Source organism: Nipponia nippon, unplaced genomic scaffold (assembly GCF_047370975.1).
Source record: "Nipponia nippon isolate SJK-2023a ecotype South Korea unplaced genomic scaffold, ASM4737097v1 scaffold_3, whole genome shotgun sequence".
Lineage (NCBI taxonomy): Eukaryota > Metazoa > Chordata > Aves > Pelecaniformes > Threskiornithidae > Nipponia > Nipponia nippon.
In genome coordinates this window covers 60,875,691-60,902,343 of record NW_028262347.1, presented here as the reverse complement: position 1 = coordinate 60,902,343, position 26,653 = coordinate 60,875,691, and the positions used below count along the sequence as shown (strand labels likewise).

The 26,653-nt window shown below is 39.9% G+C and overlaps 1 protein-coding gene across 3 annotated transcripts in view; it reads left to right on the top strand.

The window, feature by feature from the left end:
- RFX4 (regulatory factor X4) overlaps positions 1–26,653 on the top strand; it is a 99,446-nt gene that overhangs the window by 37,189 nt on the left and 35,604 nt on the right. For all 3 annotated transcript variants that reach the window (XM_087765467.1, XM_087765466.1, XM_087765468.1), the window contains 8 exons: positions 8,684–8,745; positions 13,191–13,404; positions 14,246–14,323; positions 16,151–16,314; positions 18,705–18,805; positions 20,597–20,655; positions 23,048–23,192; positions 26,488–26,582. In XM_087765467.1, coding sequence (XP_087621593.1) covers positions 8,684–8,745; positions 13,191–13,404; positions 14,246–14,323; positions 16,151–16,314; positions 18,705–18,805; positions 20,597–20,655; positions 23,048–23,192; positions 26,488–26,582 — 918 coding nt within the window. The remainder of the gene's footprint in view (positions 1–8,683; positions 8,746–13,190; positions 13,405–14,245; positions 14,324–16,150; positions 16,315–18,704; positions 18,806–20,596; positions 20,656–23,047; positions 23,193–26,487; positions 26,583–26,653) is intronic.

Genomic DNA, 26,653 nt, shown 5'->3' with positions numbered 1-26,653 from the left:
AATGACAAAAGGAGCTGTAGCTTTAATATATTAGCCAAGATTTTAGTGCTTTACTCACCCAATTAATATGTGAAAATTACAGGCAGTTCTCTCTATACTAGTGTTTGCCAATCTGCTAATAGCTATGCTACCTAGGCTGTCATTGCAAAGCTGCTTCTTGCTTGCAAAAGACAGGACCAAGCACTCTTTTACACATGAACTTTAACTAGTGACTAGGGAGGGCCCTGTATTTGCTGGGTACAGCTCGGCATCAGCAAGTGGAGACTCCAGTGTTAAATTTCAGCTCTTACTGTAGGCAGCAAAACGTATTATATTCAATGGGATCATGACTTCACCCAAAAGTGAAGCAGAATATGTAAAACTTCCATGCAGCCCATGAGAAGACAGGGAAGTACAGTGAGGAAGGGCAGGGTATGTCACTGAGTTATTAACAATAAAATGTTGTATATAAGAAAAAGCTTTCTCACAGTGAACATGTTTGGACTGTGAATTAGTCTTCAGGCAGAAGGACCGAAAGCCCTGTTGCTGAGGTCACTTAAAAAAGACTGCAACCTTGTGCCCCTCAGCCCTGTGCTGCAAATGCCTCAGGCTCTGCTCTGGGACCCTGTGCACTCGGAGAGCAGTTTAAGGTGTTTCCAGCTGGAAGTTCTGCCGCTGCCTGCAGCAGGGAGGGCTGAGCAGGTGTAGGTTTTTTTTCTGAGCAACATGTTAACATAAAATGCCAGAGATAATTAATACACTGAGCTAGGAACTATGGTGGTTGAAGGCTCTGACACATTATTCTCACTGAGTTTCAAACACTACATCACTCCAAATTGGGGCCTTTACTGAATCAAATAAGTTACTTAAAAAGCAGGAATGTTTTGAGAATTTCCAAGCCCCTCATATTGCGTATGGATGGGTTCCATAAGGCTTATTGGTTCTCTCCTAGCATGTCACCCAGCTGTTCAGCTGGGTTGGCAGGTCTTTGAGCTTCTCTTTCACTTTTATTTCCTCAGCCAACACTCATTTTTGTTCTTTGTTTCTTTTGAGATCCTGTATGAACCTTATTTTCTTAATCAAGCCTCTTGAAAATGTTATCTTCCTCCTCCGCACTGGTTTCCCTTATCCTCCATGTCCTCAGTTCACTGCTTGAAATTTACTGTTCAGTGCTAGGTCACTTCCCGGACCCTGCCGTATCTCTCAGAATGCTTAGTTTCTTGTGGTGCAACCTCTTTTACATCCTCATGAGGTGTTCTTCCCACAACTCCCATATGCCCTCTGGAGGTTAAATACTTTCCTCCTTTGTTTTTCTTTTTTTCCCTTTGGTGCTTTCCTGCCATGTCTTTTCACAAGCAACAGTAAATTAATATTTGAAAAAGAAAACGAAGGATGCTGACACTGCAGGGTGGCTCTCCCCCAGCCTGACGTCCCTTTACGTCACTTTGGCAGCCTAAGGAGGTTTAACATGGATGCATGCTCACATGAATTTTACAGCCTCTATTGCTTCCTGACTGGCTTTGCTGTAAGTGGAAAATTAGATTCCAATAAATTTATTTCACTAAATAAAGAAGGGTAAAGTCCACAATAGAGTTGTAATATTAGGAAAGAGATCTTTTACGTTTTTTACCAATATTTCCACCCCATTTCCAAAAAATGGGCTGAGGCACAGTTATACTAGCAGAAAAGTGCTTTTTTCCCAACAGTTTGCTTTGCTCCAGGGAGGTACAAGCTGTACCAGCCAGAGTCCTCTTTTATCACTGTGCACTGTCTCTATGCCCAGAAGTTTTGCCAGCAGGACTGCTCCTCCAAGCATGATTAGCATAAATAGGATTTAAAGTTTTGTGCTACCATACTATCTATATTTGACGTTTAAAAAGGACAGACAAACAGCCTTATTGAAACCTCTTTGATAATGACATTGCAATGTGATTGCATTCTATTTTGTTTTTTTATTGAAATGCACACATCTGGAATTGCCTGCAGCGCATAAGGAAATACTTCTCCTGAAGATGTATTTTTTTTTTCCTGTAGTCTCAATTTGCTCCTAAGCAGTCTCAATAGTAACTGGTATAGCAAAGTCAAAGTTACTCTTTAGTGCTCTCTTCTGATAGACTAAAACAGCACTTGATTTATTATGAACAATTACTACATGTGGGATGGTTTTTTTAGACTTTTTCTAGTCAATATAGGAAAGAAAAATAGAACTGGGGAAAAATCAATCCAAAGCTGAGGATGTGGTTTCTGTTATTGCATCGAAGGACCATATCAGACTGTCTGCATTATCTGAGCAGTCCCTGCTTCTCCTTCATCCCTTTTTAACAGCTAAGGTTCCTGACTGAAGGACAGTTAACACCAGTATGACTTTTCTTCCAGATGCAGAATCTTCTAGGCCAAGCTCCTCTAAGGAGGCCATAATAACACAAGTACCGCAGAAGTAAGCGGTCATATAGGTGTGGGGAATGGGGATCCTACTGTGTAGCTGGAAAGCTCTTTGCACCCTTGACTCTGCTTCCCAGATCCCTTGTATTATTGTAGTTTGCTGACTATTGCCTTTTTCTCCTTGAGCTTAGGGAGTAAGAAAACCAGCAAGGACACCTCAGTTTCTTTGGAGTGACTTTCCCCTTCCCAAAGACTTGCCCTTTAGCAAATGGATTTTTACTGGCTTTGCCGCTTCAAGCATCTGGCTTCTAGTTAGGTCTTCAGCATGAAGTAGAGCGGCCTCTGGGCTGCTTTACCTCATGCCTTGTCAACACGTCCCAGAGGCTGTTCTTACAGCACGGGGTCTGCCAGAGTGCAGGCATGCTGGCGCTCAGCCTTTTCCCACAGATATGCTGGGTGATGGCAGTAAGTGTGCTGGCATCAGTACAGAGCAGGGGGAGTTGTGCAGGGTTTTAGATCTGCTTGGCTTCAGCAAGTCAGCACTGAAAGTGGCTGCAGCTCAGCTAAGCATCTGAGTCAGAGCATTCGATGTTTGCAGCTTTGTTGGGATGCAGTAATCTGTTTGATCATGCCTTAGGCTGAATCCCATCTGGCCAGTGGAGCTGCTGAAGGAGGATATTATTGTACATAGATGAATTTGAAGAGAGGTCTCACAAGCTTCACTGAAGAGTCCAGTTCAGTTGGAGTTCCTCATGGTGTCTGATCCCTGCAGCAGGCAGAATTGGGCACAGGCATTTCAGAAAGTGCCAGCAGGCTTCTCTGACTTGCAGTATCAGTTGAGATGTATCAGTGCTAGAAACAAGATCTTATCCTACAGCTAGACCATGCCCTGTTCCACAAAATGATGAAAGTGAGTGGAGGGAAATGGGAAGGTTATTGAATCTAAACAGGCAACAGATCTGGGGTGAAGAATACTGGACCCGTACACTACAGTCTTCTCTCCTGGGCCATGCAAGTAAGCGAGCAAGGAGTAGAGAGGGTATAGACACAGTCACACCTCTTCTCCTTTTCTTTGCACAGTTTGGTGGATTTGGGGGATGGGAATGATATTTTATAATGGACTAATTTGATTATGCTCTTTCCTATCAGTGGATGTTTCTTGGGGCAAAGCTTTCCTGACCTTTTCCTCAAGGTAATGTGTTGTTAAGCCAGCTCCAAGCCACCTTTGAGCCAAAAGGTACCTGTTAGCACAGGTGTTAATAATAACAGATTGTCTCAGGGCAGGATTTTCAAAAGCAGTGAAGCAGATTGGGAAACCCCAGAATGATCTAGCTGGAGCAGTACCAGGCCAAAGACGAATGAGCCTAAAAATCCTACACTTACCATATAAGATTGAGGATATCAGTGTTGTTTGTGTTTCACAGTGGTGAGAATAATGAAAGCATAGCTGTGTTGGCATCACTGGTTTCTTTCCTGCTGCCATGGCAAAGAAGTTTAAGACTGAAACACTACAATAGATTTTAGTAAATAAACACAGATCTTCTGTACCTGACTTCATAAAAGCAAAGCATATCCTCTAGATATGGGACTTGAAACTTGAATTGAGATAAATAGAGCCAGGCCCTGTTATGAAGAATTGTTATCAGATGAAAGATAATTTATTCCACCGTATTTAGAATCTCTCTAGAACCTCCCAGAGCTCCAGAGCCTGGAGCCTGAAATCCATTTCTCATTCTGGCAGAGTACAAATGCTGGGTTGCAACTTAATTTGATTTTATTTCATTACTCTGGGAAGTTCTAGAAGCATGGCCAGAATTATTTCAAATAGAAAGGAACAAGGGTCATGAAGAATAACATCCCTCTAGATCAGATGCGCTAACAAAATGAACATGCCTTTTGAAAAGCAGCAATTTAAATTATTCCAGGGAAAAGTCTTCTAAAAGTCATCCTCTGCCTATTGCCCCCAGAGAAAAATTTAATATTTTGACACAGCAAGGGAGGAAAAAATTACTTCAGAAGTTTCCAGACATCTCTGGTTTCTTCCATCCTTATTTGTTAGCATGAAGACAGATGCATAAGATGCTTTATAAGATGGTTTGGGTTTTTTTTTCCCCGATTTGTTTTGGCATCTCATATCATAGAAGAATTTAGATGGAATAATTGGGAAACATAAAGTTCACAGTTTGGTAGTGAATGCAATGAGGCGTGATGGGTCACAGTGTAGGGATGAAGGCAGAATAGATAATACATTCTTCGTTTTAAAGCTGGGGCTGGCTCTGCTTGTATTGCAGTGTCAATGCTGGAGATGTGAGGAGAGATGCAGTGGCAGAAATTACAGCTGGCAGTAATCAGGAGAAGGAATGCACCTTTGCAGCCATTTGCGGGTAACAGAACAACTCCTGCAGTTAGTCATGTCTAAGGTTAATGGGTTGTGCAGACTGCAATACAGACCTTTACAGAGGAAGTGCATTTTACTAGTTATTGCTCATAGAGCTTTCTCTGTTTTGCATGGATGCTTAAGTAACTTATTTAATTTTTATTCCATTATTTTAAGAACGACCCAAAATACAAGTAACTAGATATTTAATTTGAGTTTATTCAGACACCTCTACTAGGTTTAAAAAGGCAAAATGGGATAAAATTCCTGTTAGCTCCAAGATCTGTGCAATATATGTTGAATGTTATACTACCAGCATTGTAATCTCTGAGAGAATGATATGAGAAGACTTCTCTTTCCTGCATTCTCTTTGGCTGCCCCATACATTCAGAGTGGAAAGGTTACTGCCTGTCAGAAAGAAAAAGGTCCCCTCATGTTCTACCTGCGCAGGCATTCCTAAAACTATGCATCAGGGTTGTCTGCAAAATGGTTAAACAAATTCTGACCTGGATATACTAGTCCCCTGAAAAGATGTAAACTATATATATGTCGTTTTATAATGTAATTACTTTTATCAGGCTCTTACGTATACGGTAGGCAATCACCATGGAGTTGCACAAAGATAAGGCAGTTCTTAATGTGTTTTTTTTTTTTTAATCAAGAAAAACATACAAGATCTTCTATAGGCAGAAGGCAAGATCAGGTCTTGAGCAGGGCACAGAAGAAAGAGATGGAGAACACAACTGAAGTTTAGTAACTGAGAAAGAAATTGAAGGAGCAGTGGTTTCTGAGGCTAATACAGGAGGAATAGAAGTTATTTGCATGTGAAACTCCTGGTGTACATCTGTCTCAAAACCAAAAAGCAAAGTAACATAAAATAATGCCTAACAGTCAAAACTGCCACATAATTTAGGTGGAATTTTACTTGGAAAATGTAAAACCTGTACCCTGTTACTCAGCAGATCTCATTGGGCAGCTGGATTGTGGTCACTTTGGAGAAGTATGAGATGAAATTTCAGTTCCATTGAAGGACAATGGTAAAAGGCCCGTTCACTCCAAAATTCCCTTGGATACCACCCATGAGATCTTTTCACCACTGCTTCTGTTGAGAAGCCAGCGCTGCTGTGAGAACGGGGACTGGGCTCCATTCAGAAAGCAGCTCAAACTGCGTGGTCTGGTCTTGATTCGCTTGCTTGTGCAGCCCCACTGCAGTGATGAAAAGAAAATGATCCAACTTGGTTTTCAGATCCGAACCTGAATTTTCATGTCCAACAATTAGGAACCTCCTTCCCTCCCCACTCAGCTGTAAAATTACCTCGTTTTCTCTGTAGGTCTTTAAAAGTTAATAAACATAAAACACAATGACGATGTATTTTATAGGGTGACTTTTTAGGCTGAAAGTGTGATTTAAAAATCAACACTTTGGACACTCTGCTTTTTCCATTGATTTCAGCACACAGTGAACTCCATTTTGTCCTGCCTTATCTGACTTCCTCCCTCCTTTCAGGGAATTCTCACTGCCTTTGGCAATATCATTACATAGGGATTCGCATAAATGTAGCTGAATATAAACATTTATGTGAACAGCTAGTTCATTTAGTACTTGACTTGTTTTATTCTAAACACAAACATAAATACCTATGCTCATGTGTACCAGCACCCAAGCATGAGTATGCCATATTATACACATTTTATATATGCAGCATTAGATCAAAAAGTCTTGACGTTTTTTTCCACAGGTTTCCTAGATTTTTTTTTTTTTAATTATTGGAAAAGAATATATTCAGCTGTATTCTGAAAGGTGTATCTCGTTGTTTAAAATATGCTGGATTTAAAAAAGAAACAAAGAAAAGAAAAAGGGATCATCTGATCAACTCCTCCATTTTTCTTCTCTTTTCCTGATTACCTCTGCCCTGGTATGTAGAAATTGGCTGATTTATTTAAATCCCAGGAACTCCCACGGCATATGGTTCATAAAGTAGCATTTACAGTGTGCATTGTAACACTTCATCACTACTAGAAAGACTTTGAAAGTAATATGGGTTCATGTTGTTCCAAAAGAAAAAATAGGGTAAAAGTATCTCTAATATTAAAAAGTATCTCTAATATTTACTTTTGAGTCTACTGCTGTAAAATCAATTTTTTGGAGAGGAATGGTATTTTCTGAATGACAACTGCCACAAAAAAAAAAAAACTAAAAAATACCCTAACCCAAAACAACCATCCTCAGAAAGTAGTTCTTCAACACTGCCTTTTTTCCCACAGCCTTGTGGAGCCCCCAACCCTGTCTGCAGAAAATGAAAGAGAGAGGGGTGGGATTAATGTGTAATTAAAGGGAATTTGGAAGGCTGAGATGTTGCGGAATGTTAGATCAGTAGCTGGAACAGCATGTGGTGTTCTTTAGGCAGGCTTCATTGAATCCATACAAAAAAAGAAAGAAGGGCTGCTTGCCTGTCTGCTCATTTATCAAACAGCTAGGCTGAACTTTCACAGCTCCACAAAAGTGTTTTACTGTTTGCTGAAGTTTTGCTCCAGAAATTAAAGCTGAACAACCTAGAGACTTGGAGTCTACGCTGTGTTTTTGACATCAGCCACGTTGTGCAAAGCTCTTGGAAACCAACGCAGGTCAATTTTTACATGATACAAAGGGAAGCTGATTGTACATTTGCTAAAAAGAAAAAAAATCTTACTGAAGAAATGGTCAAATATGTGACATTGTAAAGTCCTTATTTATATAGCACATTTTGATCCAAATAAGTGTTCCAGAGCTTTCAGTCATCAATCAGGATTAAATATTTATCACAGTGGCAAAATGGCTCATGGAGAAAAAAATCTATATTATTTAATCAGTTTTAATTGATGTTTTCTTCTGGTTGAACAGCTATATTCTATGTTATATGCCTGTTTTCCTTTAATATTAGTTTGTGTGTCTCCCCAAAGAGGAAACATTTAGCAATTTATATAATGAAAACACAATTAAAATAGATTATAAATTAAAAAAGGAAGAAATTCCTTTTGCAAGTGAATCTTCAAGGCTTACTGCAGTCTTTCTTGCATGGCTGTTCTGCCAGAAGAACTTTCCTCCTACTCCAGACCACACTGAGAATCAGGTTCAATCCTGTGAGGTGCTGAGCGCCGCCTTTCCAGCAACTACAGCAGAGCTTTTTCATGTGGACTAGCCTGGCTGACAGAGGCTCTGATTACTGAAGGCACAATCTACATTCATTAATCCATTTCCTTAAGTGCATCTGGCACTAAAGAAATTTTTTTTTACAGTAGCAATGCTCTGTTAATCTCTGCTGACAGACTAGAGCCCAGATTCTTGATGATACCCTGCTGTTTCTGAGATGCACTTGTTTTCCAGAGAGGATAAATTGATTATGAGCTATCTTTACAAATGCAACAGTGAGTCTTTCCTGGTAGAAGTGGTGCTCCTGTCAAATACCAAAATCTTTTCAGGGAATTATCTTTTAGAAAAAGGAATGTTTAATGGCAGGATTGTGAAGGTCTTTAAAGGACTGTCGCCTCCAAAATCCTCAAAAGGGGAGTGTCCTCTATTTGCAGCAAAACAGTTTGTAAGTCTGTTGATCCTGCACACTGACATATATAAATAGTAGGACAATTCCAAGTACAATTCTCCTTAGTTCAGAGGCAGAACTGATCTTAGATTTTTATGGAAATGTATTCTACTCCAGTAACTTCAGAAAGTCTTTATTTAAGTTAATGGTAGTTAATGGAATTATACTGAATTTTGAAGTCTCTTTCCCCTCTTTCAGTAATGGAAAAAATAAAAAACTTGCTTTCTTATTTCTCCTGCCATGTATTTTGCTGACGTTGCAGTACAGTTTTTCTGCTTTTCTGTCTTAAGACAGAAAAATCTTACTAATTAAGTATTAGTAAATGTGATTTTCAATTTTTTCTAATATCAGTTCTATTTATTTGCAGATCATAAGGCAACAGTTTCCACAGCTAACAACAAGAAGACTTGGAACCAGAGGCCAATCAAAGTAAGCAGTGTATGGTATTATTATCATCTCACACTGGGCCTCATTTTGCTCTGGCTTTACTGAATAGGATAGCGTAAGATCAGGAAATAATTTGTCCAGTTGGAGACTTAAAACCCAACTTTGAATGAGGTTCCATTGTAGTCTTTACATTGTCCTATGGATTCAGCAGTGATCCTGCAAAGGTAGTCCAATGGAGGCTTTTTGCTGATATCATCAGCGATATTTTCCGTATTGTTCCTATAATGTTTTTCATCTCAACTCACTTTACACAATGTAAAGGACATTCACACCTAGGAGTAATGGAGCTCCTGTTGGAGGCTGGGAAATGACAGCTGGTTAACATCATGTTTCAGTTTAGAGGACAAATGGCAGAAAGCTATGTGGAATTTAGGTAGGAACATACACTGACCTAAACTGAAATTGTCCACAAACCTGGATTTAACCAACATTTTTCCTGTGTAATGAAATCCAACCTATCTTTAAGTGATCAAGGAATTAGTTTATCGCCTTACCCAAAAGATGGTACTTCCTGGACACAGTTCATCCTAATTCCAGAATGAGAAATTGGTTCAGAAAGAACAATGCACTTCCTGGAGTATTTGACTTTTTCCAGTTGTTGACAAGATGTGATTCTACCAATTTATAAAGAGGATACAGTGATGTTTTTATACTTCTTTCTGCTTGTGGGCTTCATGAAATTTTCCCAATGGAGCTTTGGATCCCTTTATGGCAAACATAAGCCCCCTAAATATATATATATATATATATTCTTTTCTTGATTAGCTTTCACAGAATCCTACAGGGTAGTCTAAGGGTAGTTTCTGTAGATCACAAGTGGAAAACTATGGAGGGAGAACTGAAAACCTGGGACAGCATGTTTGCAAAATGTTGCTGGTAAAGCTTGTCTTTCAAAACAAAGCCTAGAAACACAATATTGCTAAATGCTGAGAAACAAATATGCTATGAGAATTGAACTTACATACTAAAGCTAGAATGACTCACTCTTTAAAGGAAAAAAGAAATTAAGATGCTAAAGGAAATGCCATTAAAATTAATTTTACTGTGCTCTTCTAATAGGTGGTCCATGCTAAGCAGTATGTCTTTGATGGGACCAGATGTCCCTTCCCCCATCTTGAGATTCTCCTAATTTTTATAACCCAGTTTTCTTTTTCTAGAGCAGTCATATTTAAGCAGCTAATTGAAGATTTGAACTCTCTTCCCAAATGCAAATTCAGAGCTACCATAACATCAGTCATAACGGAGCTACCAAAAATCTCTCAGGTGCAAATTCTGGGCTAGTCCAACAGCATATTAGGAAAGCGTAATAGGTCCGGATTCAGAGAATCAGGATTTAGCACTGAATATAAGTTCTTTGGAAGTTCATAAAGATGGAGTGAAAGTGTGCACAAGTTGCTTTATAGAAGCACAGGTATGAGAGTACCCGTTGTAAGCCATCAAATCACTCTGACATTGGCTACAACTTTGTTATTTGTCTTCCTGTTTAATGAAAGGCACGAGCACTGCTGTGTTTCCAAACTGGACCTCCTTCCACAGCTCCAGGAGTCTCTCAGAGGGGCAAGATGCTCTTGATCTGCTGACCGATTGCTGCCATTATGATTTTCATTCTACTTCCCTGATACTGCCAAAGAAAATTCAGCCATAGAAGTGGTTAAGATTATCTGACTTCACACTGTTCTGCCTTCAGTCTTTTTATAGCATGGCTGCCTTGTAACATTACAAAGTTCAGAGCTACAATGGTGCTATACTCTTGGTCATCAGTTGTGAGGCTTTCTTTTTGCAGCTGGGTTTATTGCTGTAAGCATGCAGCTGTTCTCTCGCACTGAGCTTAAAAACAGTTCCACCACAGGTGAGCCATGAGAAGGCAGCTAAACATAAAAGACGATTTCTTTCTGTACTATAGTTTGAAACTCCTCACTTATGTACACAAGAGGTTAGTTAAACTGATGGAAACTACATGGTGTGAAGGGAATTTTACTTCTTTCTTTAAAGGAATGTTGCAGATACGAGAGCCATGAGAGGAAAAAGCATGCCACTATTTACCACAAAAATAATTGTGTAGTCTGCATGTTATTCTTTACAGATCAAACTTTCAAGCCCTGTTTATTGAATTAAGTTGGGTTTTTTTCTGATAGAAATACAGAAAAGTGCTTGAAAAAGAATAAGAGATAAAGTAAACTGCACCAGTGAGTTTTTGCCATTTGGGACAGTAAAATTACTGAAGGAGGACGCTATCTGGAAAAATTTCAAAGTTAATTTGGCTGTTGCTGTCTATATGATTTTGAAGCTACCTGGAAAACTTTTATGTAGTTTACTGCCAAGTGAAATATACCAGAAATTAAATAATGCACAATGAAATTCTACTACATTTTCCAGGCTTTCATTCATTTTTTTCTTGAATTGATTTAAGAGGAAGCTTAATATAAGAGACTGACCCCTGTTTAAGTTATACAAACCTCTCAGTCCATCTAGAACTTTTGCAGTCCTGCCTGCTGTAACCTTTTCCCTTTTTCCCCTCCTTTCCCTCAGCCATTTGTGGTGCTAGCTCCCTGCAGCATTTCCTTTTGGAACCTCTGTGGTTCCCCAGCCCCAGACATCTCACACAGGGTGTATGTGACCTTTATGGCTCTTAGACGCAATGCATGCATGACGGCTGCTAGAGACCAAACTGGGGACTTGAACTGCAAGCTGGAGTTGTTACCACTCAAGCTAAAAAGCCAAACTTCTACAGCTGGTGTTATAACCCCAGTGTTAGTACAAACTTGCCATTAGCTGTAAGAGGTTAGGATTGATCTGGAGCCTGGTTTCTGGTGTGGAATATGCATTTTGGCCTAAGCTCTGGTGGACAGTTTTGGAGCAGATAGTGTGGCTTTCTAAGGTATTGAAGCTCGGAAATCCCATTCGTACCATGTTAGCTAACGTTTTAATAAATCTCACTTGGGTTATTCAATATTGAGTTCAAGATAGCTTTTATTTTTAATGGACAACATGGAACGTCCTCAGCGGGCATGGCAAGGGAGCCACGTACTAGAAGTTTGCTACAACTCCCCAGGCCTCCTCCCAGACTATCTGTGCTGGCAGACAAGATTAGGGCTTCCAGCTCTTTGCCACCACTTTGTGCTGGAGATTATGACACGCACTAACCTGTGGGTGAATGACTGTGAGTGAAAAAAGGAAAAATGTCACCTGAGTTCATTTAAACTGCCATGACTTAGATGCTAGTCTTTCACTGATTTAGTTGATGACCTTTGTAAAACCAGCTTATTTTGCCTAAAGCAAACTTGGGTCCATTCAAGTGAACAGATCTGCTGTCAGCACTCTGAAATCAGTAACTGTCTGGGGAGTACAACAAACATCTGGAGATGGTAACTTCTCCTGCCACCATAGTGGGATCCAGAAGTCTCGTCATGGTCTGATAGGCTTCTGATAGGCTGTAAGGAGAGAACTGGAAGATCATTGAAAATTCCCTCTAGGAAAGTAGGGTGCATCAAAAGTATATGAGCAATACAGTCTTGTGATGCCTTTTGTAATCATTAAAAATTTACCTGATAGGTTGGTGATGCCTTCAGCTGAGAAACTGAAATAAAAGTTAGCAAATTATGGAAGGAATAAGATTACCTTTGATTCGATGCAAGAGAGAGACTGGATAATCAGTGCTTCCATTGACACCTATAATAAAGCTAAGTTGTAGCACAAACTTGTGCCGCAAGGCCACCAATCCATTTTTATACCACAGCCACAGTATGTAACTCCCACTGTGGTCTGCACGGATGGAGTTACAGTGTTGTGTAGTATCCCTCGCTGATCTAAGCCCAGTGCTGATGCTAAGTTATGAAGCAAATAATTTTGAACTGTACATTTCCTACCGTTCATTGCTTTCCAGCACAAGCCTTTCCCCCCCCTCCCCTCTTTTCATTGAAGTGTTTTCAATTTTTGAAACATTTCTGATCAACTCATTTGCAATAAAGACTCAGGATTTTCAAGGACCAAACCAGCCCTCAACAGTCTGAGAATCAGGGAGCTGAAATAACAAGAGAAGGGCCAGTCCAGAGGGTCAGTACCTCTGCTTATTGCTAAACCAAAGGAGCAGCTGCACAGCAGAGCTCTGCCAACAAGTAGCTTTAGGTTGCTTTTTTTTTTAATAAGAAGAAGAAAAATGGAAGTCCATTATTTTACTGCCCTGCAACACAGTCAGCTTTCTTAAATCTGAAGACAGCTACTTTTAGCAGAAGGAATGAAAATTGGAAGCCCAATATATTATCGCAATGTTCTGCTACTGAATCAATGCTTGTTAATAATATATAAACTATCGCACAGTCTGTTTTGCTGTAGAAATCATTAGCATTATCAGTTTCTCTTATCCCCATATCTTTTTTTTTTAATTTTAAAACAATCTGCTTTATAAAATATACATCTCTATGTATCAGGTACCATTATTATGGAATTGCAGTGAAAGAAAACTCCCAGTATTATGATGTGATGTATTCTAAAAAAGGAGCAGCCTGGGTCAACGAAACAGGAAAAAAAGAAGTAACCAAACAGACAGTGGCGTATTCACCACGATCCAAACTGGGAACATTACTGCCAGAGTTTCCAAATGTCAAAGATCTAAATCTGCCAGCCAGTCTGCCAGAGGAGAAGGTAACACTTTGGAAATCTTTTCTCGGCTTGTCTTGGTTTTTTTTCCCTGCTCTGGATGAAAGCTTTATCTAAAATATAAAGACTTTAAATTAGAGTGAGTTTAATAATGCTTTGAGTTTATTTATGGGGGACTTAATTACTTCATATAACAGGAAGAAATATCTTCCCTTAAAATAGGCAGCTGACGCTATCAGCTATACAATATTTCTAAAGCCTGTGCACACTTTTTTTTAAAGTTACATTACATACAGCAGGTGAGGTTTGAGGGTAACTGTTTTTAAATATGTTGTAGCTCTTTAATCTGCGAACACATTTGAGGGCAAACTGAAAAACAGTTTTGATGCTTTCTTGAGCAGAGAGGGACTTAGTGCGTTTCTTATCCTTCTAGACTAGAAATCAAGAGAATCCTATCTGCATATATGACAAAAGTGCTCTGGCCGCTCTTGGCTGAGCTTGCTAGTTTTCTGATGCTATTCACATGTGTAGTATCAATGTGAAGTGGACAAAAGAATAGGGTTTTATAGTTCTTTATGTCCTAATTAGGGCCACATTCTCGTCTTTGATCTCACTGAGGCTTTTTGCTCCTCTTACATTTGAAGAATCCCCATTGACATAGAAAAATCCATGAATTCAAAGGGAGAATTTACTTTTAAGAAGAAAACTCATCTTACAGCTAATCTAACTAATCTAACTAGACTCTAACCGATTTCATTATTTTTGCAATTGTGCGTAGGTCAGATAAGAAAAAACTTACTTTATTGTGCTCTATATTCTGATAGTTTTAAAAGCGGATTTCTTAAAGTAGAACGATCTTTTGTGTGTCTCCCTCATTCTTTTTCAGGTTTCTACCTTTATTATGATGTATAGAACTCACTGTCAGAGGATACTAGACACTGTAATAAGAGCAAACTTTGATGAGGTATGGTTGGAAACTACAGTTGTAATTTAATGGTACATAAGGTATTAATGGATCTAAGAGCTTATTTTGAATGCGATATTACAAACTTATGGTTTTGTGGTGGCCAATCCTTTTCATGAATAATGAACAATAGCTATACCTGAGTACATAATATGTGGCTGATAGCGTTAAATCTCACGTATAACACTGTGCGAGTTAGAGGAACAAAAGCAATGGGAATGTGTTTTGTCTCTTCATTCTCCAGCAAGATTAAGGTAGCAATATCCCCTTACAAGATGTTGGACAATCCAGTTCTTACAACTCAAGAAGTGTGTCCACCACCACTTCTCTAAGCTTCGAGTTGGGCCTGAGCTCTGTTTGAAGGAATTCCTCTGAGTGTTCAGCACAAACCCAGGGCAGGTGCCACAGCCCAAATGGTGGGCTCTGCTGGTCTATTAACAATGGTGCAGGGCAGTGGGGGGCCTACAGCCTCCCAGACATCCCAGAAAGCTGTAGCTGAAGTCCCTGATTGCTCAGCTGTACTGCAGTGCAGCTAGGAACACACACACTGCTCAGCAGTTGATACAATCCATTAGAGATGGATAAGGTTTGTACCTGCTGCATATCTGACTGAATCTGAGGGTTTTCCAGCAGTGCGTGCAGACAGCTCTATAATTAGAACTGAAAAATAAAATATTACTGGAATGCAAGCACTTTTATATTATATGTGGAGAACACCTCTAGTCCAGGAAAACAAATCTGACTATGGAGATGCTGAGGGCCTGATTCAAAAATGACATCCAGGACCTGGAAAAAATCAAAGGAAATGGGTCTTTGACTCTGCGTTCTGAACAATGGCAAGATATTCCCAGCTTTTCTTCCTAACTGTTTAATTCTCACACTCTTCTAGTTTAAAGCTGAGGCTCCTCTAAGTCATCGTACCCAGTCTGTATGTTTCCATGTAGAGAAATATGTGACACATATTCAGGAAGTTTTGCTGGATGAGTCTCAGAATACTTTCTTAAGAGCAGGATGTTACTTTTTGTTAGGGAATCTGTTTGTCAGAATCAATGGTGGGGAAGGGGCTCAGCAGCAACAATATATAAACGGCAAATATTCTTTACTGCACCTGGTGTGGTTACTTATTTCAGTACAGATTGTGTGCAAAAGGTTATCACTTATGAATGCTGGTGTTCTGACCCCTGTAGAACTGATCATATCATTCACTGAGTAACACCTTTATTTCCTAAATGAAAATTTTCAGAGGTATATTTTGCTGTGTCTGAAATCTCCTCCCCATTTTCTTTTTTCTCTTTCTCCATTCTTTCTCCTCTTTCCTTCATAGTGGAGGAAAGAAGAAATCTAAAAATGTAGTGTTTCTTTCCCAAATCAAGACAGAAAATGGTATATTGACCCCTGTAAGCTATGTGCCATCCTCCTCTCCCTCCCTACACCAAGCCCTAGATTGCATTCCTTTGTATACAGAGACAGAGAGCAAGGAGAGAGAAAAAGGCTTGACATGTGGAAGCCAAAGAGTTACACTCACCAGCCATTGATGGAAGGTAAAAATAAGGTGGTTCCCATGGGTCTCTATACTGTAGTAACACAAAGACACCCTGTCACCAACTCAGAGTGTCTCCTCACCTTTTGGTTGATTATCCCATTGTGCACTGTGTTACAGTATAAGCCTATGTAGTTAAGGAATATGCCTTGCCTGTGTTGTACACCATCAGTCAAGCTCTGGGGTTGAAACAAATGCTATGTAAGCAGGGTCATTTAAGGAAAATGGAATTTTGTGGCCTTTAGTTATTTTCACTTAAACATTCCTGCTTCTTCTTGTGATTGCAGGTTCAAAGTTTTCTTTTGCACTTTTGGCAAGGGATGCCTCCTCATATGCTGCCTGTATTGGGTTCTTCAACTGTAGTGAATATAGTGGGAGTTTGTGATTCAATTCTGTACAAAGCAATTTCTGGAGTTTTGATGCCAACGGTACTACAAGCATTACCTGACAGGTCAGTATAGCTAGCAGCACTGACCACTTTTAGCTCAGCTGTCTTTGTTATACGTCTTTTCTTCAAGAGTGGCACCAGTTCTCAGAAAGCTGCTTCCTGCCACCTGTTTCCTGAGTTTAAATCACAGTGTCAATTCAAAGGAGTTGAAGAGCTGACATGTTCCTGAAGAAATGTTCAGATTTTAACAAGACTTGTATTGTGGAAAAACTTGTTATTTTTTGTGTGATAAAGGATACCACCTTCTTCTTGGCTTATTAACATGAAGCTGATAGTCATGCCCTAACTTTCAGGTAATATCAGAAATCTGCAGGCTGCAGAGTGACACACTATCTTCTGAAAATTTCAGAATTCAAAATTTTCTGCTAGTCTGGGATAACAGCATAACAATATTCTGAATTATAGTGACAAAAGGAGCTGGCCTGGCTGCTCTATTTGTAAATACTCACGTGCATATTCAGACACTGCAACCTAAGCATTTGTCTCTGTTTACACTCTTGGAACCCAATTGCTATTCTGCTTGCCAGGAGTGTAAAACATGAAGATCATACTTGTGAAGTCTTGGACAAGCTGTTTTAATTTAAATACTATCCCATGAAGAACAGATGCATGCTTATTTTAGGATCACTTTATTAATGTTAACAAATATTTGCCTGCTTTGTTTCAAAGCTAAATTCACTTTTCCATTCCATGTGGTGGATCTCAGCTGTTCTCTTCCTACCTGGAGCTCATCTGAGTCCAAGAAGCCTTGTTTATATAGGTAAAGCAGGACAGAGATCAGCAGTTCCCAGCAAAAAGTATAATCACTGAGTGCAGTCAACCTGTTTCCCCCTTTGATTTTCCTAATATGAGCATCAGGAAACTCTTTTTCTAAATATATCCGTACACCTTTAGTACTGTTTGACTGATGTTTTCCTGAGGTTGAGTAATTTGTTATGAATATTGCTGTAGGAGTTTATTATTGGTGCTGTATATTTGGCCCTCAAGATTTTAAAGTGGCTCTAATTATGGCAAATGTTTTCAAGATGTTGTTCTGCTCTCCTATGTGCACTGTATGACTGCTAAAGTATAGGTAAAGTATTTTTTTCCACAAGAAACCTGTTATAAGCATGGGCTTTCCTTGATAAGACATGTACATTTTTACAGGCTTTGCCCCTCACCCCCCCAAATCTATTTCATTGGAAGGATTAAACAGAACAGCAGTCCTTTTCTCAAGCTGCTTAGTTCTTTCATAGCAAATAAGGAGAGACTTGAGTGTGAATATAGACTTTTGTAATGCATATAAAGGGCCAGATTGTGGCTATTAAGCCATAGCCTGCACTGGAGGGGGTGAAGAAGGGTCTCATTGCAATGGAAGCTCCTGAAGGAAATCTTGCTGACTCAGCCGGAATCCTCTGAGGGACTTCCTGGGAACAAATGTTGGCTGTCCAGAAAAGCCACTTTTTACTGGGTACAGCAGTTGTCATCCATCCCCTGTCCTGTTAGGTGTCTGCGAGGAGCAGAGCAGGCCTATGGCCATGTTTATTTTACCAACTCTGTTCTCAGTGCAGAGCATTAGGAGTACAAACAGAAGCTGCCTAGCTGCAAGAGGGAAAGCTCCTTGCATCTTTCCTCTCTCTCTCATCTGTGTCTCTCAAGTATTGCTACATGCAGTGCAGCTCGGTCTGGCAGAACCAACTGTTAGGCTCCCCTGCACAACACCTTGCAAGTTTTCCTGGAAACTGTTATTTTATATTGAGCAGCTCCAAGAAGAAGAGCAGAATGAGCTGGCTACCAAGTTTAGCAGGAAATGATGGAGCCATCAGGAAAGGGTCGTAAGGGAGAAGAGAGAAATCTCACTTGTCTGGGAAAGTTCCTGTCCTGTGCAGAGCTAAGCAGGCAGGTCCTGCGCCACCCCCACTTCCCCCACCTTTGTGGGCTTGGCCTGGAAATTCCTCCCCACCATCATCACCCACTCACTGGCTCCCGCCTGCAGCAAAGTTGGTTGTTGCTTCACGTGCACATCCCTGTGTACATCTGTATAAATGTGGGCATAGCTGAGGTGAAATCCAAAGCTTGATCTATTGTCTTCTCTAAAGAGTTGTGATTTTATGGTTTTATGTTTGTACAGAGCGGGAATGATTTTATTTTAAGCTAAGAATACTGTTTGTAAGTATGAATGCAGTGCAGTACAGAGACTTTCACTCTTTGTGAGGTTTTGAACAAAGTAACATGTTTTCCTTTTCCTGCAAATATTTTCAGAAGTTTTTCTTCACGCCTACAAACCAAAATATGTCAGCAACTCTACATAATAGTGAGTTGTAAATAACTGACCCGTAGTCTTCACACATTCACAGATTTTTAGTATAAAGCACAGAGTAAACATGTTCTGATGTCGTGATTTCTGTTTTCAGTTTGACGCAGGTGATCCGAAAGTTTGCAAAGCAACTGGATGAGTGGCTGAAAGTAGCTCTCCACGATTTACCAGAAAATCTACGAAATATCAAATTTGAATGTATGTATTGCCCAATCTCTCTCCTGTTAACCTGGGATGTATATAGTGTTTATTGAATTACAAATTAATGGGAGGCGAGACTAGTGTTCTTTTAGGAATTAAAACCTGTCAGCATTATAAATCTTGCATTCACTTACAATCTCCACTTGTTCATGAGAACCAATTTCATTTAGTGAAATGAGGCACTGCTCAAAACGAGAAGAATTGCTTTTCCTTTCTTGTGGATTCTGATAAGAAATTAATTTTGTTGATAGTAAGCAAACATTAGGGATGATATTAGGCAAAGGAAATTATTAAACAAACCTTTAGGCTAGCACAATTTGAATACAGCTTGAGGCCCTTACTCAAAAAGTGCCAGAGTTAAAAATGAAGGAGATCAAATTACCCTGTCACCACAGGAAAGGGCACTAGTCCTTTTCAGACATGCTTTGTAGATGCCTGCAGTGCACATCACCTATTGATAAAGCCTGCTTTATTTCACGGCTCTCAATTCTTTGCCTTTCATGAGCACTAAATTCCACACCACAAAGTTAAAGGAGAAAAAAAAAAAACTAATTTAGGAGAAGGATTAGCTATTTTGATCAGCATGGAAAATTAGGTGTATATTTTACTGAGAACAGTGAGGATGTAAATTGGAACAACTAAATTTTTGCATTGTTTACTAATTTATTTTAAAAATTACACAAAGTCAGAATTGAGAATGCGCTTTATCACATCTTTGTCAGTTCAAAAATATTGAGAATCTGCAACAGCAAAATCTTTTCTGATTTTACAGGGAGAGAGAAAGAGACAGACAATACACTTTGTCGTCATTCTTAATCTACTCTTTAACTGCCTCTGTGTACAGTACAGAGGGTAAACCTACTCTGTGGCCACATCTAATGCCTGTTTGGATAGATCTGCAAGTGTCTGGTGATTTTAGTATAAGGAAAAACTTGAGAGCATCCTGGCTTTTACATGAGCCTTTGTTGCTTCTGCAGTTGTTTCCTCCTCATCAGAATTTGTGATAGCGTACGTAGCCAATGGAGGTACTGACAGGAGTGACTGCAAGCCTTGGTCAGGTTTGCAGTTCCAGAGTCACAGAGTTCAGAAAAAAGATGTACAATACAACATTTTAAAATCCAAGTATAGGAAATATCTTAATACAAGGTCCATATTGCTTTGAAAGAGCTAAAATAGGAGCAGAGGACTGGCAAGTACCTCCAAGGCCATCTTACCCCTTAGCGTGTTAGTACGTCATGTAATCTCTTTCAGAAAGTTTGATCAAATTCTACCTGAAACTGATTTTAGCTCCTACTAGTCCAGTCGCAAGACTCCTCCAAAACTTGTTTGCATTAAGACTTAGCAACCTTTTCTAATTTCTGCACATAATGTAGAAAAAAAAAAACATTATTTTGTTTCCACTTGTTCTTGCAACAACATTTTTCTTTCTATTAAATAGTTCTTTCTGGTCTTCTGTTCCTTTGTATATCAAGAGAAAATCTGCTATGCTGAACAAGTGGAGCCTTTCCATTGTCCTCTACATTTCTCTTGTCATCTCATTATTCACAGCATCTATAAATCATTGCTTGGAATATGCCTCTGTAAAACTGATTGAGCATCCAGATTTAAGGTTTTTAGGTCAAAGTTTAAACTAAGTTAAAACTGGGCTATTTGAATGAACTTTATGTAGCCACAGTTGTGTATAGGAAACTGGATATATTTTTTTGTTCTTGTTTTAATTTAGTCTTTTCAGAAATAATTTTCTTTATTTGGCACAGTATGTAAATATGTATCTCTTCTTTCCTGCAGTGTCCAGAAGATTCTCACAAATCCTCCGGCGACAGACATCACTAAATCATCTCTGCCAAGTAAATATTTGGACAGGCTGGATCGATGGGCTGAGGCCAACTGTATGAGGTTCAACAAGGCTCAGTGCCGGGTCCTGCACTTGGGTCACAACAACCCCATGCAATGCTACAGGCTGGGGGAAGAGTGGCTGGAGAGCTGCTTGGCGGAAAAGGACCTGGGGGTGCTGGTTGACAGCTGCCTGAACGTGAGCCAGCAGTGTGCTCAGGTGGCCAAGAGGGCCAATGGCATCCTGGCTTGTATCAGGAATAGTGTGGCCAGCAGGACCAGGGAGGTGATAGTGCCCCTGTACTCGGCACTGGTGAGGCCGCACCTTGAGTACTGTGTTCAGTTTTGGGCCCCTCACTACAAGAAGGACATGGAGGTGCTGGAGTGTGCCCAAAGAAGGGCAACGAAATTGGTGAAGGGTCTGGAGCACAAGTCTTATGAGGAGTGGCTGAGGGAGCTCGGGTTGTTTAGTCTGGAGAAGAGGAGGCTGAGGGGAGACCTTATTGCTCTCTACGACTACCTGAAAGGAGGTTGTAGCGAGGTGGGGATCGGTCTCTTTTCCCAGGTAGCAAGCAACAGGACAAGAGGAAATGGCCTCAAGTTGTGCCAGGGGAGATTTAGATTAGATATTAGGAAAAAATTCTTCACGGAGAGAGTGGTTAGGCATTGGAACAGACTGCCCAGGGAAGTGGTGCAGTCACAGTCCCTGGAAGTCTTCAAACAACGTGTGGATGTGGTGCTTAGGGACATGGTTTAGACGTGGACCTGGCAGTTAGGTTAACGGTTGGACTCGATGATCTTAGAGGTCTTTTCCAACCTTAATGATTCTATGATTCTATGATATTTCAGTTACCCAAGTTTGCTGAATGTCATTTTTACTGATTTTTCAAATAATTTTATGAATTGGCAGGCTGGACTTTCCCCAAAGAGGAAGAGATCATGTTAGCAGTTTGTCTCCAATATTTGTTATGACCATCTTTACAAAATCAAAAAGTAATCAGCAAAAAATGCTTTTCTAGACAACTAGCAACCCCTGATAATTAAATTCAGCAGGGAACTTTTATTTTAAAAAAAAATATTATTTGATTTGAGGAGATGGTTCATTTCCATGAAATAAATGAGAGGCATTCCTTTGGTTTCAGAGCAGTTTGTATCAGGCCTATTGCAAAGCAAGAAAAATTTCTATATGCCTGACAAAAAATTCAAATTCTAATTGTATATTATAAATCAAATGCAAATTAGTAAAAAACAAAATGGTTGAACCACTGGGGTTTTAAATAGAAATATTCTTGCAACCATAGCAAATTAATATAAAAAATACTCTGAAGCGTTTGTTTTTCACCAGTTAGTTTAGATCACAATTACCTATCAAAAATTCATGAGGCCAAATCCTGTGTACAAAAAAGAGGAGGACGCATTGAATTCATTGATGTTTCACCCATGTATTGGAGCAGATTGTTTGTTTCCCCTGTCACACTGAAAGCTCCACTTTTGGAAGGTGTATCCAACACCCCAGGTTAGTCCTGTTAGTGGTGAAGCCCACAGGAAGAAGCTCTGAGGAAAAGAAAACATTCCTGGAATGACTTCTTTGTAGATTTCTTCCTTCATTATTTTAGTGGTGGAGGCAGAGATGCCAGTGCTATCTTTCCCCCAACATTTTGGATCATCACTGAACTTTGGAGGTGCATAGGGATTCAGAGGAAATCAAGATACAGATACTTCTGCATCAGACCTGGGATCAAACAGTTTGCTTACATGAAGGACTCTTCAAATGCATAATTTCTTTGGGGAAGCTGATAACCTTAGTGCGGGTTATCATCTCTGCTTAACTTACAGAGATCTGGTGTATGTTATATGACCATGACCTTGTGTCACTTCTTTTCCTCTCAGCCCATCCTCCCCATTATCAACAGCAGACCCCTGTCTCAACCAGCCAAGAAGCAGATCTGATGTGGAGACAAATGAGCTTTAGCCTTTTCATGTGGCTGAGGGAAGAATAAGAGTCTTCATAGTTTGGGACAGGGGAGGGTGCAAACCCGAGTGGGGTTTGTGTGGTTTTGGCTTGATTTTTCTTATTGCTTTTTGGTTTTGAAATGAAGCTGGTCAAGAAAACCAACAGAGCTGTTAGAGATTAAGGAGTCTAGCAACAGCACCACCAGATTAGGGTTGCTCATCAGGGTTTGTGGTGGATGCAAGCAAAATACTTGCAGTTGATTAGGCAAAATGACTCGGGAGTTCTCTGTGGTTAGAGGGCCCTGTAATGTCCCTAAGACATCAAGCTGGTGGGTGGGGGTCCATGAGGAAAATCAACTTAGTGAGCCTAGCTAAGGAAGCGTAAAAGGGGATAAAGCCTATTTTTTAACCTAATAAACCATGAACTAATGAATAGATTGGATTGGATTACAGGCATCAAGAACGGTGATCCACAGTGCAGACATCACATTTCAAATGCTCGAGGACTGGAGGAATGTGGATCTGAATAGCATTACCAAACAAACCCTCTATACTATGGAGGACTCACGGGAGGAACACAGAAAGCTCATCATACAATGTAAGAGCAAAACCCTCAAATAAAGCCAGGTGAACTTGGTTTCCTGCTGGAAACAAAGCTCAGTGAAAGTAACACTGTTTTTGCAGCCATTGGTTTGCTTGGAGGCTTAAGAAAATATAGAGACATTTATCAAAATGTAAGGCAAAGCCCTGTCAAGGTCTTATATTTTGAGGCATAGATCTAGGCACTCTTCCACTGATGAGTTTCTTTCTAGTATCCAGAACGGCCAGCGGCACAAAACTTGCACCCAAATTCAGGAGGATTTTTTTCTATGAACTTGAGCAAACTAAATCTATGAGTTAATCATTTAATCTGATAAACTCCAGTCTCTCCTGCTGTAGAATTGCAGGAGAGTTGTCTTTTTAATGGCTTTGATGCTAAAGTGACTGTGTATTTGAGTCCCTTGTAAACTTTTATTTATAAAAATCTCCATTTTACACAGTGTTTTCATAAACAAGATAATTTGATGGGGTAAGCTTTTACCCTGAACCTTTATGAGTAAATAGAAGTCCCATATCAAGCAAGCTCATTGATTAATGTAGATTCTGCCTGGTATAGTGAAAGGCATGAACTGAAAAGTGACTTTGGAGATGCTGGCAAATTGGTTTTAGAGTCAAAGATCTTTTGCAAATGTAAAATTTAACTTGCATTGTCCAACAAGTGTGCGTGGTTGTAAGTTTAGGTGTAACCCTAAGCGCACCGGGTTTGTCCCTCGGAGGCATCAGAGGTGACCAGCTTTGTCTTTAGCATCATTCATAACCTCAGTTCCCTGTCAACCCACCTGTTGTATTGCCGTCTCTCTCCTGAGGAGGACCAGTCATCTTTTATCCAGAACCAACCTTAATGGGGAGCAACCCAAGCAGCCACTTGTGGGAGCCCTGCAAGGGTAGGTTTGCTGGTGGGGTAACTCTTGCAGTGAGTGGCTGGGAAGAGGAGGGGTGACACCTTCACATTCACACTGGACCCTGCAAGGTTGACTTTGGCACTCGTCCCACCGTGTTGACACTAGAAGTCTTCTCCCCAGTTTAGGGACGGGTCTTGCATTCTCTGTTAGCTCTGTTTTCCAGTGAGAGGTGCTTCGTACTCTTTCCTCTCCTTCTTAACCCTTGATTCATTTCCTGACATGGCCCTCTTCCCTTTTGAGGAGATAGAAACTTGACATGGAGGTAGCATATAGTGGGACTGGAGTCCAGAAGCTGGGTGCATCCTTCTGTCATCTGTTGTTTTCAGTATCTACCCAACATCCTCTTACGGTCCAAAAGAGAAAGAGTTCTCAAAGTTATAATCCCTAGTAGCAGCAACAGGTTTGGCTCTCATTCAGAAAAACCTTACTGTTTAGGAAAGCTTTTTGTTTATGTGCTACGTACATGTAATCAAATCAAATGGAGTTTTCCTGAATGCTAATGGATTTGAACACGTTTTTCCATATTTTAGGCCCATATAGTCCAATAAACAATTACCCAGAAATGGTAACCTAATATGAATGTTCATCATGAGATGGGATTCCGCTGAGATGTGCAGATATGTATAGAGATTATTCTATAACTTAATTTTTTTCCCCCATCTTTGATGTTTATTCTACTTGGCCAAAGATCTTTTCAAAGATCACACTCTGTATGACTCATGTGACATGGAATTAAGGCTCGCTTTCACATTCTTGGTATTAATAACCAAGAAAGTACAATTTCCAGCTACCGTAACTGGAAAAAAAAATGTTTATAAGCCTATAAGCAAGGTTAGAGAAAAACAGAAAAAAATCACTGGGTATAAGAGAAGCTCTTTCCTGCTCTGCTATGGTAGCTGTCTTTGACATGGTTTCTTCTTTATTCCCTCTTTCTCAGATCCTGTTGAGGTATTTTTAACAGTCACTAAAGGCTAAACTTTTACTTTTCTCAAATAGGTCGTTGTACACAGTTGCATTGCTCCAGCAACAAAGCAGGCAACTGATTTGTTTTTCCACTCTTGCTCCCCTCTTTGCACAGCGTATGAATTACTTCATCTGTTGTAACAGGCAGTTTTTGTCCAGCCAAATACTCAGGTAAGGAAACAACATTTAGATTTCTCTGTGATCCTGTTCTGAATAAAGAGAGGTTGCCCATTCAATGAAACAAGATAAGGGTGGCCCAAACATCATTATTTCCCTTCTTCCCCAACTGATGTTTCTGACCATCCAGCCTTTGCAAGTCTAAGTTAAACAAAGTTAAAGTCAGGTGTGAAGCAAATGCATTCCTGCTTGTCTTGCTGATCCAACTTGGAGACCAGGGAGCTAGTTCTTTGCATTATTCTCAGGTAGCCTCTCTGGCTCGCTTCTCTAGCTATCATCTCTAAGCTTTGCCTCCTCCACCTCACTCACTATCTTTCCTATGGTGGGAAATTCCTTCTTCCTGTTATTTATAATTAAGCAAAAATGGAAATGCATAGCACATTGAGATCATCCTGTAACACAGCAGGTAGAAAGTATCTTTCTTCTTGGCTTACTGGGCCTTTTTGTTTTACCTGAGTTGAAGAACAGTTTCTTAAGGTGCCAAAGGACATCATTCTTTGTCTTCCAGTCATGGATTCTCATAAACAAACTACAGACTTGCAGTTTTAAGAGCTGCAGTTGAATGACGTGATTGTTTTTACTTTCTATATTAAAATATGAATTTGTGTACTTGGGAGAGGTTAAAAAGTATTCAGGTTGCTTTTGGAAACTCTTCTTGATAAATTCAGTATAGCATTTGTGCATTGGTAGCAATTTGTTTTGAAGAAGCAGAAGTTCATGGAAATTCTTTGTGTATGTGTCTGGCATTGCAAATAGATGATTTGCAGCAGTTAAATCATTTTTTTGCAACTAAAGCATTATACAGATGAAAGCCCTATCAACAATACTCATCCACTCAGTGCTTAGAAGATTCTTTATGCATTTCTAAATCAATTTCATGCATGACCTTTTTTCATCACCAGGGTCAAGGCCTAGCTTCGCACTCTTCGTAGAGAACACCATAAACTTTTCACTTCCGGGCACACCGGACAGCTGAAGCTTAAATCAAAAGATTAATTTTAAACAATAGTTCCTGATTTGCTCACGTTAAAATACCACTTCCAATGACTCCATCACTTTCAGTAGAAACAAGATAAAAGACCAAGCAAACTTATTGGGTCAGCACCAAGAAAGACATACTTGCTATAGCTAAGCAATTATAAAAACCACAGCAAACTTGCGATGTTATTGGCAGCTTTTTGTGATTTGTTTCTCATTTGTTTGAAATGGAATCCAAGTACTGAGGTGGGATACTTTTTCTTTGTCTGCCAGTATATCAGGAGTTTGATCACCTTCTGGAGGAGCAGTCCCCCATTGAGTCATACATCGAGTGGCTGGATTCCATGGTGGACAGATGCGTTGTAAAGGTTGGTAAGCAGGACTAAGGAGTCAGTGATGTGCATTATGAGTTTTATTCAGGTCATAGATTTTTAGCAAA